Source organism: Temnothorax curvispinosus, unplaced genomic scaffold (genome assembly GCF_003070985.1).
Source record: "Temnothorax curvispinosus isolate PA1 unplaced genomic scaffold, ASM307098v1 QBEX01018224.1, whole genome shotgun sequence".
In the NCBI taxonomy this organism is placed as follows: Eukaryota; Metazoa; Arthropoda; class Insecta; order Hymenoptera; family Formicidae; genus Temnothorax; species Temnothorax curvispinosus.
Window position 1 is genome coordinate 154117 of NW_020228004.1, and position 19673 is coordinate 173789.

The following is a 19673-nucleotide window of genomic DNA, read 5'->3' on the forward strand; positions in this document are numbered from 1 at the left end:
AGAGAGAGAGAGAGAGAGAGAGAGAGAGAGAGAGAGAGAGAGAGAGAGAGAGAAAATAGTAAGCGAGAGAAAGCCTGGTAGCGAACAACCGTAGTAACACGAACTATGGGCCCCATACGTTACGCGCCATATCGTCAGAAGCGAGAGTTACCATTGGGCCAGCCCGTGCACGGGAATTCCTGCGCCGATAATGATCTTCCATTCGCGCCATTGCCGATAGAAATTGATTGCGCCCGAATGCGTCGATCGATGGGGTCGTCTGCACGGACACCGAATTACTGTGTTGGGTATACACGCGTCACGCGTCTAGGATATACAGTATACTCTGGTGCGTGTATAGACGACATGCGTGCATATCCGACGTCGTGTCATACTGATTGTGCATCACTCGCCAGTACGCCAGCGACCGACGGAATGTCGCATAGAGCATCACGGCTGATAGACGCGTCATTCACGGAAGGGTGAAACGACGATAAGGGAATAATATATCGCGGTTCGAACGCGGTGAAGTGAATAATCGCTCGGGAGATTACTGCTACAGTAACGTTTTGTATATTTCCTTTATGCGTATGTATTACCTTTATATCATATCAATATTTTTAGTAGAACGGAATGTAATTCTTTATTTTTTTCTTTTCTTTCCTCTCTGTTTTTATTTCGAATCAGCTATGAAAAAAATAGAATGTCGTAGTATGTTAGCTTTATGCAGATTCCATGACATACATATGTTATCGAGCCATTCGATACGTACATATCGTTACACGGGTATGCATCCTTATTCAATATTCGTAACGGTCGACGTCTCGGCCGTTATCCTAAACACGTACATATTTTACGGATTAATGTCTTATCGGCGATGAGATAGCTCGGCACTTCCGCCTTAGCCGTTGGATACTAACGCGATCAGAACGCGTTCTCGAGCATGAACCAGGATGCCCACCTGCATTACTATACTCCTCGTGGCAAGCGATTCCGCCACGCCCATAAGGGAACTACGGCTGAACTACCGAACAAGAGCCATTTACACAAAAGGCGACGGTAATGGCGAGATTCTTAGCTAGAGTACCTACCCCAAGTTTCGGCCCCCGGAGAAAAGCTGCTCGAGTATCTATACTCTAATAATGCGTTGTTACTGGCACTTACTTAAGCGTACTTGCGACAATTAGGAATTCTAATTACTTTCGTATAGCTGCCAATTCGACTCGAGAACGATCGTGTTATCTCGTGGCGAGAATGGAGCAATTCTAGTGGATCATTGCACTCTTTGAGAAAAAAATATATCATTTCAAAATAAGGTTTTAGTAATGATTTTCCTTCAACGAACTATTTTATTCGCTTTAAAGTTGCTAAAAAAAAATTACAATTTGATTTCGTTTTATCCTTCAGTTCCATTAGTTTACTTGCCGATACTAATACAGTTTGTTAAGACAGAATTTAAAATCACGATCCTGATTTTTATTTTTAGTGCAACAGCTCAATTTTATGAAGAAAAACTTCTATTGGACACATATTCGCTGAATAAAGAGACACGCGGCTTCAGAAATCGCATTTGTGCGGCGTAGTGTCCATAAACGGGTCTTTTTACGGATGTCTTTATCGGCAATTTGCTCGAGCAAAACCAAACGAGCAGTGGAACTGAATCGAGCGATATGTTTCGCGGTACTTCGTCCCCTTCAACCGCGAAAACAATCCCGACGGAAATGTTCGATAAAAGCTCGCGGTTATTTTGAAACCGCGATCAGCTAACAAACCCGGGAAGCGTTATACCCCACCGTGAACGTACCGGTTTTATCGTCCGCGATAATCCTGCAAAATAGCATTTTCCAGGCCGTGGGCAGAAAGAGAGAGAGAGAGAGAGAGAGAGAGAGAGAAAGAGAGACTTCGGCAATCCGCGCGCGGCTTACAATGGTGTCCGGCATGGCCGGCCGGGCATTACTTTCTTCAAATTCTCAATATGACATCCTTTATTTCAGCTAAACCGACCGGAAGGAGCTTGGCCACCGGCCAGGATCGGAAATCATTCGGCGCCATATTGAGCTAACGAAACTTTATTTCGGCCGTACGGCACCATCTCCGTCCGCAACTGTTAATCCTGCTCGATTTTCTAGGAAACGTCTACCCGTCGACGGTATACGAGCGACGATGAGAGGATTATCGAAACTGGATTAAGCAATGCTTTCCTAGGAATCGCCTCGTTATACGCGTAAAGATAACCGACACGACCTGTTAAAAGCTCGTTATTGGGGATTGTGTCGAATTTATTTTATCGGTCCTCAAGAAACTGTAATCAGAATTGATTTAACCGCTAGATGAATTAAACAATCTTCTAACTCTTAAACGTTTAATTGACTAGATGTTTCTATTTTAAAAGATACTTAAATCTTTCTAAATATATATAAATAATGATAATTGTTTTTTAAATGTATATAATCAAAGTTAACTGAATTGTCTTATTAAATTCATCTCAGTATTAAATAAGATTTTTCTCCTTCGATAAAGAAATGATCCAGTTTTTCCAGCGAAATCAAGTAACGGATATCGGAGTAAAAAATAACCATTGTCAGAGTATAGAGATTACGTTGCCGTTAGAATAGAAGTGTTATGGGCCCCATCATAGCGCGGTCGCACATCGCTGCGAAATAGTTTTCGGGCTATATGATATATTTCCCTCCTCGGGATATTCGAAATAGTTCAACGCCGTTATTACGTGGAGATGAATTTTCCCCCGCACGGATGCGATTTACGATTTATAGATTCAACCGCTTATTTTATCATAATATATAAAGGTTCTTGAAAAATTGATATCGAATTGTATCGTTTCGCTTGCAGCTATACAGCGAGTATATTTAAAGTTTTAATACAGAAAAAATTAACATATTCTTAGAATATTATTTTCGACTATTTTTATGTCAAGAGATTGGACGTACTTTGCAAAGATTTGTTTAAGTTTGTCTTTTTTTAAGACGTAAAACTGTATGCATTAACGTAACGAATATATGGAAGAATTATCGAAGATCAGATTAAACTGTTCCAGAAAACTGTGCTCCGGTTTTATACCGATATAAAGGTAACATATATCTTCGATTCTTCTCGCTCATCGTAAGCTTGTATTGTTCCAGCGGTACGACATCTCAAGAGTTAAAAATTCGATATTTCATAAAAATGTCGAATAGAACATTTCGCGATAAAGACATTAGAATAATTTTTAAACAACTTCACACTTAAAATATTAAAGTCTGTAAATTAGGTCATAGTCATATATACAGTTTTACGTTTTAAAAAAAGACAAAATCTCTGCAAAGTACGACAAAGCGTATTGCAGCAAATAAAAACTTGGCATAAGAAAAATCGAAAATAATATTCTAAGAATATGTTAATTTTTTTCTGTATTAAGACTTTATATGAAAAGTACAACCCATTTCTATGAACTAACCAGTTACTTTCGTTACCTGCAGTTTCAGAAATAATTTTGCTTTTTAGTAAGTGTATCACTCATTCGTGTCTATTTCTTATAGACAGTTAACTATTTTTATTGCGAATATTCACCTCCATTTTCCCGGCCCCGCGTATAACATTCTCTTGCTGAATCCGTATCTGAATGTTTGAGACATAGAAATGCCGGAAACAAGATTAAACAATGTTTCCTGGAAATTGGTCTCTATCTATACATGTATACATACGTAACGACTGGAGAATTTCCCTATCTCACCCCACTGTGTTGTTAAAAGCTGTCATTATCGGCAATTCTGACTGTGGCCTCTAAAGAGTCTGGAAGTGAACATCGTGAGAAATTACGAGAACTAACTCGGTGATTGAATCTAACTGTCTGATAAAGGCGAAATCTGAGTTAACGAAATTGACTCGGGAAAACAAGCTGGGCTATGATTACGTTGCGTAATGATGAGGAAAAAAAATGCAGGATTAGTCACGAAAGTAAGTGCAAATCGGCGCGAAAAATTACTACGGTCGACGAAATCACTAGCAGTCAACTTTTAATTAGTTTCGAACTTGCGGATCGGAAAAAAAAGAGTGATATTCAGGCGGTCGGCGACGCGAATGCCGATACCGCGATGCACGAGCAATTAAATCGCGGCTGATTCTTCCCCGACCCCGTGCCCACCTTTATTTCGCAATCACACACGTCGTCGCCGTTGTCGATTCGACTTCGCGAAAGCGCGACGTGTAACCCCGCGCCGGGCGATTTATTAGTAATATGCGGCACGAAACCGTCATCGTGACGAATTAACGAGGCGCCGCTGAAAATGCGAAACCTTTAATTTCAATGACTATAGGCCGGCCGCACTCTCGGCCGGCGAGGAGCTCGTGCCGAGGGGCGTGTAATTACAAAGTACACGCCGACCCCGGATCATCGTGATAACAATACTTGGGCCTCGGCTCTTACCAGCAAGGCGTTGTAATTACGGCCCGCTGTTTAAGTGCACTGTGCTATTTTTGCGGGAGCGAAATACGACCGACATCGTGTTCGATGTGTGCGCGATACGACCCGGCGCGGCGCGCAGCGGTTCATAACGATTCTTTTAACCCTGTGAAACCACGGTGAATATTTTATAACGTTATACACAGCGTAGGAAGGAGCGTATTTTTCATTGCGCATTAATTACCACTTAAACATGCATTAACGCGACAAGCTGCCGCTCATTTGAAATTCTAACCGGAACAAAATATTTATTGACGTTAATCACGCTCTAACGCGGGTTTAATCGATAATGAAACGTAACTATGACGTTTTGCATTATAACGTCCTTTTCTGTAACGTATATTTAACTACGCGGGTATTCCATCGCAAAATTTGTGCCTGGCAGCCTGTCAAGCCCCTTATTAATATTTATGAGAAAGTATAGCGAAATCGCGGCTCCCAGCAAAACGCTAAAGCGCTTTCAATCGCGCGGCATGGAGTGTCCGCGTGCGAAGCGCTGCAGCATCCAGGATTAAAGCGTTAAAGTTTGACACCGATGGAAGTAACGTAAACCGCAAAAATTCAATAAACATGACTTTACTGTCGTGACAAAAATTACGTTACGCGCGCCAATCGATGCGCTCGCGTTTCCCAACGGCGAAATTGAGATAAATCGTACGCGCATCTCGCGGTAAGCCGTATGTATACGAAGACAATATTCCGAGCAAAATTTATATCTTTTATCGGGGATAAACCGCGAAAACGCTGGCAAACAAGCAAAGTAGTACAAACGAGCACAAAGCTGACGACTATCCCGTTGAAAGGAAAACGGAGCGACTATTCTTACAGAATGTTTCGAAAAATATGAATTCTGTCTCATCTCAAATAACGTATATAATCACGCATTGTACAGAACTAATTAAGATGCAACAACATCGATCCAGAAATTCAACATAAGTATTGTATTCCCGCGCTGCACTAGCGTTCGCGTATTACCCAATGCTATCTATTAAATTTTGGAAACGTCTGCTGTCCGCAATTTCAAGGCATGTGTTTCAAAACATATAGACAATTGATACACTCGCGATCGCCATCCATTCTCCGCGCAATGTCCGAATATATAGATCTCCGTAGGATTATCTTGATCCAGTTTTCCCTAGGAACCATCCACTCATGTATTTCACTTCCTAATCCCGTCGTATGATTTGCACAAGGTTCTACCTTAGGGCCTGTGTGCACGAAGGATTTCTAGCAGTAGTTTGACCCACGAGCGGCGCTACGCGAACACTGCCAGAACGTCCCCAAAACTCTGACAAATTGAATACACTACGTCACGGGCAAGGTACCGGCCATATTTGCATTGCCGAGCGGCGTGGATGGCATTAATTCGCTAGTGGGTAGCGGAACGAAGTTTCTGAGACGCACTAAACTAAACCGAGTGCTCGCTTATCAAATTGAATACTTGACAAGATGTTATGTACGAACGTTCGTTTAAGCCGCGGGTAAACCGCTCGCGTTTATTATTGGCGTGAGTGATACCAATTAATGGATCTTACTCAGCTTGCCCAACGCGGTTGGCCGTTTGATCGTCTTTTTCGTTAACGAGTTTTCTTCGTCCGAGACGCGTACCGCTCGTCAGAAATATATACGAACGCGCTACGGCACGGTGCGAGGGTATAACTGCATTTAATTCTGTATACCAAGTTTCACGCGACAGCGCTTCATGATAATCTTGGTAATCGCGTCTCTTAATGGACGTGGCGGATAAATTTGCGTTTAATGGATTCGCGGGTGCCTCTTTAATTTTCAAAGAGCCCACGCGCAATTTCTAGCACTTACCTCGCGATAAATGCACGAACGAGCGACGACGGTCTCTCGCCGTCCGAGAATCCGGTGGTTATACGGGCGGGAACTTAGTAGAGAAATATACTCGATTATTATTACGCGTTACAGTTATTAATACCACTTGCTGGAATTACGACGATAATGAGTTTAATACGCTTAATTTTTCATCCCACCAACGTGAGCGTACTCGGCCAATGTTCCAAATTCCGCGTAACAAAGTATCGCTATCCTTGATTAATTTAGCGCTGCACATTTGTTATCCTGAATATGTTCAATATATTTTTTGTCATAAATTTATAATGCGATAGATACCATATTATATTTTTATCGGTTGACTTATACTATATACATATATGCATCTATTTAACGATAATATAATATTTTCTTTCTATTTTTGCGATGTTATCGCGTCGCGATAGTGCGCGGCTTCGGCCGAAGGGACATTAGTTTGGGCATCCGTGCGAAAACTAATTAGTGAACGCTAATTAGCTGCCTAATGTCCCGGCTAGCCGGGCCACTCGGTAATGGTTAAGGAACTTCCGCACGCTGGAGGTAACGTAAATTCGTTATGCTGCATGTGCACTGCAGTTTAACTTTCCACACACGTTTGCGACAAACGAAACTACGAACTGCCCATCCGTCTCGCGATGCCCCTCCCTTCACTTCCGCCGACTCTCCTCTTTCGAGATTTCTTTTTCTCTTACTACCGCTAACGTCAATGAGAAACGACTTGACCGAGTACGTGACGGCCGCGAAATTGATTCACGGGTGAAAAGGCTATATATTGCTTTACCGGTGCCGAGGGAGAAAGGACACAACATCGAAACTTGGATAACAATCGAAATCGGGGACGGCGATCGATATATCCGTTCGCGAAGAATTGTTTCGTGAAATTTTCGAAATTTCGCTATTGCGGAAATTTTGAAGGAGTATCGTATCTCTCAATGTTATTTCGATTCCGCTCTCGACAGCAATTGATTCCGCTTCGCGTTTCTTCTCACGTCTATGTATCTTCGTCTATTCATTTGAGTTATTTTCCTTTCTAGAGTAACGAGAGCTCAAAAATGTGCGGCAGTGGGTTGAGCTCATTGCAAAAAAACAGTGTCTTTAATTAAATTCAGACTCCGCAACGGGAGAAAGAATTAAATGCAGACTTTACGATGTGGTGTGTGACTTTTGTGAGAATGGCTGTGGCTGCGGCTAGGAAAATGCTTCTGTAGAATAAATTAAATTATAAAAGAGGAAACGTAGTACATATTGCGTTTTTATAAATAATTGATTAATACGTTAATGATGATTCTTCGCTCGTTGTTCAAACTCAAATTATTGTACGATACGATTTGGTTTTCCCAATCGAGTAAGAGCGATTGAGAACACTTGCCAATGCGAAAGAGAATGGAAACGATCGCGTTCCGGGCCAAAATGTGTCGACGGTAGACAAACGTCGCGGTGGTTTTCGATGCAAATGATTCATTCGACTGCCGACGGCACTCGCCGTAAGTTGACGACCATTCAATCGAGGTAATGAGAGCAAATTGCGAACAGTGCGATACCCGTTTCTCTTCTTTCGTGAAATGAACATCGCGATCCGTTTGAGCCGATACTTGACAACAGCTTAATGAGAACTAGACCGGATTCAGTTGTAAATAACTCATTTATGGATCCAATGAATTATTTAAGCTGTTTTAACGAGAGCCTCCGGTACTTCGTGTCGGGCGTCTGTGTTTGGTTATCAAACGCCGGCGAATCTGGAAGAAAAAATGGAGAGAAAAAGGAGAAAGAAGCAAATGAGAAGATAAAACTTTCATGTGCTTTATTGCTCTCCTAGATGGTAATGAAATGAAGTGGAAGATGGAGAAGAAGATAAAGAGGAGTGGCGAACGAACTCAAGATAAAAGGAATATTACCGCGAAAAAAGGTGGCTGGTAACAAAGACAACTTTTTGGTCATAACATCAGCAAATGGCACGATGCGCGCATTTGTTACGAATCATTTTCTGCCGCTATACAGATAGATGACAGAGCTTTTCCAGCGTACCGATCGTTACGCGAGCGATAACAAAAATGACGAAAGCGAATACGCGTTGGATTAAAGAGATCATCAAAGTGAATAAGTGCCGTTTGCTCCTCGTACAATTAAGAAGAATTTCAATTAAAAACTGGATTGTTTCAATTTTTAAATGTCGATTTTTCAATATATTTTTAAAAACAATTTTAAAGAATAATACAAACAGAATAACAAAATATTATCTTTTATTTTTTTTTAATATTAAAGCAAAGAAAGATTTTTGTTATTAACGAAAGAATAATATGCAAACTGATGAAAGAAATTTGCGAGACCATGATTCTATTGTTTTACGAGAAAATAACAGACACGATATCGACCGCGTAATATCGATGTAAGCACTGCTCTGGAATTTCCTTGAATTTTCCGTAAGGTATTCGCAGATTTCGACGATCTTTACACATCGCTTCTCACAGTAAACGACGAATCGTTAAAAAATCGAGTCTTCAAGTCAGATGTAAGCGACGGCATCAATCGCGACAGTGAGAAGTAGAGACGAGGTCCGGAAGAGGGAAAAGAAAGACGAAGAAGCGCTTGAAAGAAGTCTACGAAAATTGAGGCGAGATCGTTCCCTTTTCAGGCAGCCGATGCGGATCGCGATGGAAGGTGAAACGACGAAAGGGCGCAACATTGGGGAAGAATCTTTCGTTCCTGAGAAGGCTCAATTTGTCGTCACAATTTCACGGGCATCGCGTGCCAAGAATGCCGCTGAAAGGTCGACTATTGTTTTTCGATCCGCTTCGCGTCGCCTCCGTTCAGCGTCTTTATTAAATGGACGAAGATGGAGAGGGAGTTCTATCATCACGTCGATCAATTGCTCGGACGCAATTTATCCCCCGCTTCGGAATATCCTGTCGCTGTATACATATATTGCATGCCTATTCTGTAGGTACCTATAACACCTATGCATTCACGCGAGCGAGAACAAGTGTGAATAATTGGACATTCACTTCTGTCTATTCTGAAATTATCTTTAGACATCTTTCTCTCGAACCTAATGGAACGAAAATTGCAGGATTGATACCTCTCTGAAGGAGAAAACTCAGAGAAATGTAAGCGATTTTCAGAGACGTTGGTAACGGGCGACGTGCGGACCGTTGATGACGCGGTCGTGTTTATTTCGACAAGCTGTAGTCACTGTTGACAAATTCAAAGTCGAACGAACCGAGTTCGTGAATAGATATAAGGACGCTGATCGCCGAGAGGGGCAGAGTCCTTTCAGCCAGCCGAATAGAAAGACGTCCGTAAAAATTCTGAGCCGAGGAGTCCACCCGCGAGACATAAGGGTATTTCCGCGTTGTAATAATCGTTCGATTGAATAAAGTGGCATTTGATACAAACATTCTCCTACTGACATTCCTTCCTGTGGCCATTCCCTACAGAGATTTTCTTTTTACTAAGAAGAGATTTAACAGAATGTTTTCAGTTTTCGGGAATTTTAAGTCAATATTAATATTATAATTTTATTCCTATTTAATGTTAATTTCTGATATCTCATGTAAGTTTCTGATCAAAGGTTTCTGATATTAAACCTGTTGTAGATAGAATATCTACTAGCAATCCCCACTTGATACCATAAAGTATATAAGTGAAGTGTTGCTCAGATATCACCGCACCACATTGCACATTAGAACGACAGTGCTGAAGTGGGGAAAGTCAAAGATGGGAAGTCCAAAAGGCTACATGACATCTGACGAAGCACGAAAGTGTTATATATTGTCTATACTCGATGAGTTTAGTGAAAATTTGAAGGATGTACGTGGAAAATGTATGGACGTTGGTTGTGGTCCTGGAGATATAACAAAAGACTTTTTGTTACCAAGCCTTGGCTCAAATGCACAAATAATTGGTAAGAGAATAATAATAGAAGAATTATAGAAATGTAATAACAAATCAACATTATAAGTAATTATTTAATTCTCTGATTTCGCGTTTCGTGAAGGTACGGATATTTCGGAGAGCATGATCAAATATGCGAATAAAACATTTAACGACGAAAACCGGCTATACTTCGAAGTATTGGATATTCAAACTAAAAATCTGCCTGAGAAATATATTTCTGAATTTAATCATATATTTTCCTTACACACTTTGCAATGGTGCAATGACATTCGGTAACTAAGATATTATATAAAATATAATTAAAACTAAAATGTATTTTAACCCTTATTGATAAATAAGCCTTATCATTAAACTTTTTAAACAGTGTAAAGTAATTTTTTCTTGCAAACATATTGTGCATGTGTGCTTCACTTTTTGAATAAAACAAATGTTTTAAATTTATGCACACAATATTATTTTACATTTTGACGTCTTTATTGTTCATAATATTTCTTCACACACATATTTCTATAATATATGATAACATAATAGCATAATTTGAAAAACAAGCAATACACATAAAAGTGCAAAATATATGAATATATCACCTGTTTTATATAAAAATGCATTTTAAAAATATGCTATTGACAAATATTTTAATAAAAGTATGTGTTTTAAAAAAATTAATTACATTTATTTGTTTTATTTAACAGACAAGCCTTTAAAAATATATATCAAATGCTACGACCCAATGGAACGATACTTTTGTACATAGTACAATCTCAGGATGTGTTTGAAGTTCTCAGGATTTTGGAACAGGACATCCGCTTTGCACAATATATACCGGTATATATATTATTAAATTTTAATTAATATTTGATTTGCTTTCTCATTATTCATTTTTATTACACGTTTTATTACTTTGTAATTTTGGCACTGTAAATTGTAAATTATTATTTTTATGTTTATATAGGATACGATGAAAAACATTTTTCCATTTTATGATTCAAATAATCCTCGCAAAGACTTAAAAGAATTACTTCAAAGTGTCGGATTTACAATTCACCATTGCAGTCTTCGGGAGGCGAGCTATTCTGAAGAAAAATCGAGACAGTTTTTGAGTAAGTTATATTAAAAATATGCAAGAAGTAATAATTTTACGTTATAAAATTATTAATAGTTTAAAGAATTTCCTTTTCGCTATTTTATTTATTAAAATTATAATGTAACCTTAATATTATTATAAATTATATATGCGTTAATTTTTTTGATAATCATACGTATATTTTTTTAACAGACTTGATAATATCCCTCTTAACATTTCTTGAAGACATGCCACAAGATCTGGTAAAAGAATACAAGAATACACTTACATGTGAATTTCTAAAAAGAAAAATTAACTATAAATCAATATATAATAATCAGGAACTTACATTAGATAAATATAAAATGTTATTAGTTTATGCACAAAAAGTATAGTAGTCTATAACAATTGTATAAGCATATACGCAGTCATAGAATAAAAAATCTATAGAAGACATTAGCATTTTTGTAGCACTAATTGTATTAACAGATACTTATGATTAATAAATAATTATTAATTAATAAATAGTTAATAATTTATTCCACATCTTTTATCTAGATTGATATATGCATTTGAAATTAAATTTTAAAATATAAAATTTTTTATACACGATAGTCACAATGTGTATTTGTATGTGTGTGAGAATTTCTTACATATTGTTTGCTAAAGAAATTTATAATATACAAATGTAAAATTTAATTTATGTGTTTATATATTTCTAAAGTATTGGGTCAATTTATAAATAAAGTCTGTGTTACTTAACAAACTGAATTTTTATATTTAAAAAACGTTAAAACAATATAAGTACTAATTCATAAATGATACACGTAATTACTTGCAGCAGATAAAATAATTACATACCGTGGGTAATATTGGTTTCTTATAAAGGACGTATTTTGTATTCAGTAATTATGTACAACAGAACTCTTATTTATGAATAAAAAATTATAATAACTACCCATACAGCAAAATATATCACCATATCTAAATAATAGAATATCTGATTGTGCATCAACACTTGTCGAGATATTATGAGAATATCTCAGAGACATCTCCGAGATTATAAAAAGCCATGATAATTTTATCTCAGATATGATATCTGATTCTGCATATATATCGGATATCTATATCCGATTTAAAAGCAGATACGTTATATACAACCCAAATAACAAGAAGAAAAGAAGAATTCTTTTTAAATTCTCGATTTCTGAAATTAATTCTCTTTTTCAGATATATTTTGCTGTGTGGGATATTTTGACAGTTGTGTGTATCAAGAAGTTAATAGTGTAATAGCATAATGTCAAAGCTAAATAGCGCGCGCGAAGCGCGCGTCTGTGGTGTCTAGTTATATAAAATATAATATAAACATATTATATTAATTATATAAATCATATTATATATAAGCATTATATAAATAGAAATGAAAAATTTATCTGTTCTCGTTTAATTCTTAATTTCGATATTCTGTATATGACATGATTGACACGTTATCATTACCGCTACATTAAATCACAAGATATCATCGAAGAAAAATCAGAGAAAGTTGGAAATAATACTTCTTTCAGAAAGAAATTGAGAGACATATGGAATTTGATGAAAAAAAAATGGCAGGGTTGAACTGGCAGAAGAAGAGAGAAGAAACTAGAAGTAAGATGAAGAATGAGACACCGTGATGAATGACATAGAAACAAGAAGAGAGGAGATTGGCACAGTATAGCTGTCGATTCTTCTTTCTTTTCTTGGCTTCATTAACTTCGCGATAATTGGCCATGCTCGTAATTCGTGTTCGCAGAATGCCCGCTTGTTTCTAACAAAATTATCCCTTAAAGACCAATTGCGATAAACTTTCTCTAACTCGGGATTTAATAAATTGAAGAAGGGATATTCTCTCTCTCTCTCTCTCTCTCTCTCTCTCTCTCTGTTGACCGAAAATTTCAAAAGATTTGATCGATATCCATCGAGAAAATATATGTATACAAATGTCAGAGGAAACATCTATGGTTGATTTGCTCATGCGAGGCGCACCTTGATTATTTCTTCATTGGTTCGAATCGATGGTACTTATTTATATTATAGATCGTATATACCTATAGATCGCATTTTAACCGTAGGATATAAACTTTGGTATTTCTAATTTTTTTTTTAATAAAGATTTTGTTCAAGAAATTATTTCGCGTAACTACTTTTCTGATTTGCGTACCTACCTTAATAGAAAAATGTTTCTCTCAAAATTTATGTGTATCTTTAAACGTACATCCATTCTGTTGTAAATTGCGGAAGTTTCGCTTTTCCCGTATGTCACACAGAGTATTTCTCGACCTTATAGACTTGAGGACAATGTTCACATTCGCTTGCTACAACGCGTATAATTTTTTCTCGAAGTAACTTTCTCGCATTGATTCATAACTCTTTCGATTGTCTGGCGATTCCCACGAGACCTACTAGGTTATAACTTTCGCAAAAGGTCTTTTACCCCTACTCAATACTTAAAATGACTAAACAAAGTTTTAAGGGAAAAGTTACGAGAATATTCTGCGTCTCCCCCATCTCCCAACTTACACGCATCTTGAATTATTCAATCGTAGTTGAGAATCTCGTTGAAAACTCGTAGCGATCGTGACGATGTGTTGGATGAATCGCGATAAATTTTAAGACTGTATGCGTAAAATTAAACGTGGATTTCCGATTAAATTGTGACATTTAGATGACTATTTGTGGTTAAATAAATCTTTATCGATAATATATAAGTTAAATAATTTAATTTCTTTAACTCTTCCAAATCTTTATAAGGATATTTCTAATCGTATAATTAGATCTTCTGAATCGTTTTATTTAATAAGGAAATTTTGGCCGTTTAACGAGAACAAGAATATCAATCTCACAAATTATTTAAAGCAAATTAAATTCAATTTTCTCCGCGAATAAAGGAGAAATATCAAAGATAAGTTAATAATCTTTCTTTATCCATGGAATTTTTTACTGTTGCAATGTCTGATATGGTCAATATTTAATCAACGTTCATCACGAGAAATATTTAATATGACTAGCAATTTCATGTAAACGAAACATCATTTAAAATTTACTCTGGCAATAAATGAATCGCTGTATTCACCGTGATAGAACGGATAACCGCTGAATTACGATGCAAATTCTCATGCATCTCTATTAAAGCTAAAATTATCGCTCGTCCTGACGTTTTCTATGCAACAATTACGACTTACCAACTATAGTGAGACGAACAGGATGACCGATGGGTGGAGTCGTGGATATTTGGCACTCGTAGATACCAGAATCCTTTCGCTGCGGATATCGTATTCTCAGAATCCATTCTTCTGTATTATATTTGTGCATCGCCTCGAAACGTTGATCGCTCGTGTAAGTGTAACTGCCGACTGTCAGCAAGTGAATGTCACGATGTCTCACCCATGAAACCTAAGAGAGAAACAAACAACCAAATATCGACTTATTTACTTTACTATAATTAACAACAAAAATAATTTATTTTTAAAATCAAATATTGTATCTTATATTCTTTTATAGCAATAATTACAAACTAAATAAAAGACGAATTGCAGTAGTATGAGTGTTTTCACTATAAATCCGTGGTTAACAACAGGCTGACAAAAATATGTCGGTTTCTGCAATCTGAATGCAGAAATCTTGAGTTACCGCGAGCTGCGCGTATTGCTAACTATCACCGCTCTCCTCGCGCCCTGTTGCTCGTAAGATTGGACGATAAAACTTTATACTCTCCCTTTTCCTAGCCCCGAGAAATTTACGAGTGCAGTAGATTCGCCGCAGCTGGAATACTTCATGTCTTTGTTTAATGCTGTATAACTCCGTGATGTATGACTACAATCTCGGTGCAACGACGACTCCCGTAATACTCTGCAATTATTTATAGGGCGAATAGACGCGGCAAATTTGTTCAACTTCTATTAAAAATTATGGAAACGAAAATGTAAACGAATAGGCCCGCATGACGCGAAATATATTAATCAAATAAAATAATATAATTTAATAAAATATTGTTTAATTGTGTTAAACTACCTTAGTAAATTGTGTTAAAATATCTGAGTGTTGTGAACAAAGTATATTAAAATTATGTCGTTACATCAATATGATAATAGCATGGTTGAATTTTGTATAAAGTGACATTCACTAAGTTTGAATGATGCTGAGAAGTTCTTGAAGCTATTAATTAGAGCAGAATCCAACCGATAATTCGGAACTATTATAACATTCGTAACCTGTGCAATTTCCCCACGTGTCGGAAATTACGTCGTAACGACTAACCTGGCGCTTTAATAACTTGAATGATTTTTGCTACTTTATTAGATTACTTTAACAGATTACATTAAATTCTGCCCGTTGATGATTCATATGCAATTTCGCAAGAATTGTATTCATTAAATCGTATCTTACTATAACATATTTACCAATGGCTAAACTGAAAACAATATCACTAACTGATTCTCATTTCACCGAATACCCAAGAATTTCTTTATGTAAAAATAACAATGGAAGAAGATAATTTCAGTTAATTACCTTTATGTCTGTAAACTCAGATATTGTATACCGATTCAACAGTGATTAATTTAATAATCCGTCTACCTTTATTTTAATGCCTGCATTCAAAGCGAAAATCTTGTATTTCACATAGGATTGTTCTCATAAAAGTTAATTAATGTAAGCTGTGGTGCAAGTGAATCTCTTTATTCCCTTTCTAAATGTAGAATAGAGATGGGGAATTAGCTTTGTTATTTTATGAAAACGGTGGCACGATATTATTTTCCGCATTGCGCTGTAATATGTTGCGCATGTGTGCATAATACATTGCACAAATCATCGCGGTGTTGATCGACTGCGAGGCAAAATTCACGATGCGCACTTGTACGCTTGAGTATTATCGGAAATATAAACTGCGAGAGAGAGAGCTCCCCATTGTCGATCTAATGCGATTGCCGCTCGAATATGCCGGCGTCGCCGGTTAATATACTTTTCGCAAAAAGAAGGCATCGCCTATACCCCGGTATACTCCGGGGGAAACTTTTTCCGCGTAATAAAATTCACGATATGCGCGCGAGAGAGAAAAAGAACATGCTCGTGCACAGCTTCGGCAGAAATATGCGAGATAAAACCCAAGAACGCACTGTGACTGCCATAACGGCGATTGCTGCACTTCCTTTCTCGAATCTTTTTGCATGCGCGCGGGACCGACTTTCAGAGTTAATATCATTTCGAGAATGACGCTTATTCTTATCCGCCGGGAGGCGCAACTTTTTCACGTAACTTCATCGTTTTCGGCTTCTTCATATCCCAGCGCTCGCTCGCGAGTCAGAGACTGTGCGTAATTTCGTCGAACCGAGCAATTCCATTGACATTCTCTCGCAACACTAATGCGTACTCGTGTATACCCCCATATATATAGTGACGAGATATTATGATATCGCATTGTCATTAGTGTCCGTTTTAATAATAGAGTGTTAATTACCGTGACTGAAGCTTATATTATACTTTTCTATCGCATGTACTATAGGTAAATGCACGATGTCAACGGCAACATATTAGACGGTACATACGTAGCTGCGGCTGACATAAATGCGAAGATCAAGCTTTGCATAGAGATGAGACTCTGGGATTAAAACTGTGACCTCCCGACCGGAGTCTGCATGAAGACATAGTCTGACAAAGATCGTCCTTTTCTACTTAACCGCTACGATAATCCCCGAGTAGTGCCGTGAACCGTTAATACTAGAGATCGAGGACGCCCGAAGGTCCCAGAGTGGAAGATAAATTCCCTGAGGGCCGTGTCCGCCTTCGAGTTAATTTACCGACCTACTCGAAACACTGATTTAACTACGGAGGCGAAAAAATTCGTCTTACGGCCCGGTACAAGCGGAACCGATTTAACTTAATCAATGATGGAAGATGGAAGTCTGAGTCGAGATTGAGATCTCGGGGTGGTCGCGATATTGCAACAGTGGCGACGATATTTACATAATTGGAATAATAGTATGATATTTTCGTTCCTATAGCTAATCTACGAGAGATATTCCGCTATTCCCTCTTCCTGCTTTTCACCCCGACAAATTACGACGTAAACATTGCCGTTTGCGACATTCGTTACATTTTCATTCTATATAATTCACCAATCCCCGCAAACAAGAGAGTTACAGTTTCACGCAACATTTCGAAAATGTTGTCGACGCCGCGTGTCTCAGCTCCGTCGTTCCTGAATCTCGTGCATTATTCGGGCAAGCCTATCTCGCATGTTTGCGGCTTGTCGGTGGTTGTGTTCTCCTGCCAATACCCCGTGTGAAAATTTGAATTGCTACTTGTAAAGGCTTAAGATTTGCTCGTAATTCTGCGATAAGCGAACCAGTAATTCTAACGTGACATACAATTTATCGAATCAACTTTGCGATTATTGGCGAGCGATAAAATTTAATTTTATTTTTTCATATTATTTGCGTTTATATAATATATATAAGTGTTATAAAAATTTTAACGCCAGTAAAATATAACTATTTTAAACTCACCGTTCTGTTTCCGAGATTCTTCACCCTGCACGCCAGTTGAACAGTATCTCCTGCCAAACCAATGATATTGGATGGCACTGTGGTGTCGAAGTGTGGATCAATTTCCGGTGTTGTGCGCTCTTGAAAGGTATCCGCCGTGAGAACACGCGATTCATACGCGGTGCACTCTGGAAAAACTATTTCAATTTTCTCTGTTAATAAAAGACATTCTCACAAACATAGAAAAATTATCATATTTTATATAAAAAAGATGAACACAGGAATAATTATCACGCGATTACATTCCTCAATTAGCTAAAACAATTAGTTAATAGTAGCATGTCGTATTTATTGCGTACTCGAATATTATAAATAAGACTGTTAAAGATATTTTGTCTAAATTTTTTCCACAACATCGATCGTTATTTCGCGGAATACATGACCTGCCAAACGATAAAGAAGAAAACTGATTATTATTGAGCACTGCAAGGAGTGCGTGCACTCGACCGTTTATCTCGGTAATTTTAAATGGAGAAACACGACGAGACGTAGCCATCGGCACATCAGATCTATGCGAACGGCCTCGTGCAGGCTTCGAAAGTACGTATCGTCGAATAGGTCGTATACGTATATCCTGCCTCGCACTGCGGCAAATGCAATTTCGTCCGGATGACTATATCTCCCGTGTTTCGCGGATCGTGAGAGCGCGATGTGACTCATACGTGCGTGGCGGAAAAGCGAAGTCATGTCTATTTGCATGGAAGACTTTAGTGACTTGCTGCGTCGGGTGATTACCATTCAAACCACAATCTTCCCCGATGGAAATAGTTCGATAGTATTGCGAACTGCTGCTCGTACCGATAGAAAACGTCTGGATTTGTGCCTTAAAGTGGATTCTAGCTGACTTCAGCTCGATAAGACTTCACACCCGAGATTTCGCGCTCCGATAATCCATGATATGCAAATTATCGAGAAACTACCGACATTGTACTGTCTGATGTTAGTTTTTATTATTGACATTTCAAAATCTCGGGTACTCGCAACTCGTGCGTTCGCGTAAAAGGGTCGGTCTCGCTTCGCGTGTACTTGGCGCGAGACACTACCGTGTCTCTTGATTATATTGGCTCAATTTGATTGTATCACAATTTATATTGTACTAAAATATAAAGCGATCTAATTAAGGATATATTAAGCCGATCAACTATATTTAACTGGACTTTTATCTTTCTATATAGTTATATGTAGAAACTTACAATTGTGCAATTGGACATAAGTAAGATGTCAAATTAAGAAACTATGTGAAGACAGTCCTTGTTCAACGAATTTATTGGAAGGAGAGAGAACGACGCTATAGAATTATTTCCAAGAGTTTATTTCCAAACCATTTTTCGTCGTGTCCCTATCCCATTACCGCGATACGCTTTAAATATGCCGTAGAAACAAGCATTTTTCGTTCGCGTGCGACGGAACGATCTTTTTTCGTCGGCACAGCAACAGTTTAATCGGCGCGGTGTCTCGTACTTTAATGCAATATACGTTGCGCGAAGCTGTTAAACCGTTAATAAACGATACGGTCGGTCGAAAGCACGGTCTTTCTCCTGTCGGCGCGAGCACCGCGCCCGACTTTGATAAAGTGATAACGATTCCAACGGTCTGTATCCTTCAGGTCGTACACTAAAAGGGAGGGAGAGAATGAGATGAGTTTTGCGAGATGAAAGGCCCAACTGAACAAGAGAGGCCGAACGGGGCACCCTCACCTAAGCTATTTACTGTAATAAGCTTGGCGAACCCTCAAGAGAGAGAGGGTCCTATGAAACTCGCAAATTAACCTCTTCCATCCCTAAGTTGCCTGGCAAAAGCCGAGGTTTAGCAACTAGTTAAATTATTAGTACTCCTCTTGTCATTTCGGGATGCTATAGAA

General features: G+C 38.1%; 1 protein-coding gene across 14 annotated transcripts in view; it reads right to left on the minus strand.

Annotated features, from left to right (window-relative positions):
- The window catches only part of LOC112468202 (zwei Ig domain protein zig-8-like), a 59945-nt gene that overhangs the window by 9222 nt on the left and 31050 nt on the right, over positions 1-19673 (minus strand). For all 14 annotated transcript variants that reach the window (XM_025037276.1, XM_025037285.1, XM_025037283.1 and 11 more), the window contains 2 exons: positions 17774-17949; positions 14453-14663 (listed from right to left, as the gene is read on the minus strand). In XM_025037276.1, coding sequence (XP_024893044.1) covers positions 14453-14663; positions 17774-17949 — 387 coding nt within the window. The remainder of the gene's footprint in view (positions 1-14452; positions 14664-17773; positions 17950-19673) is intronic.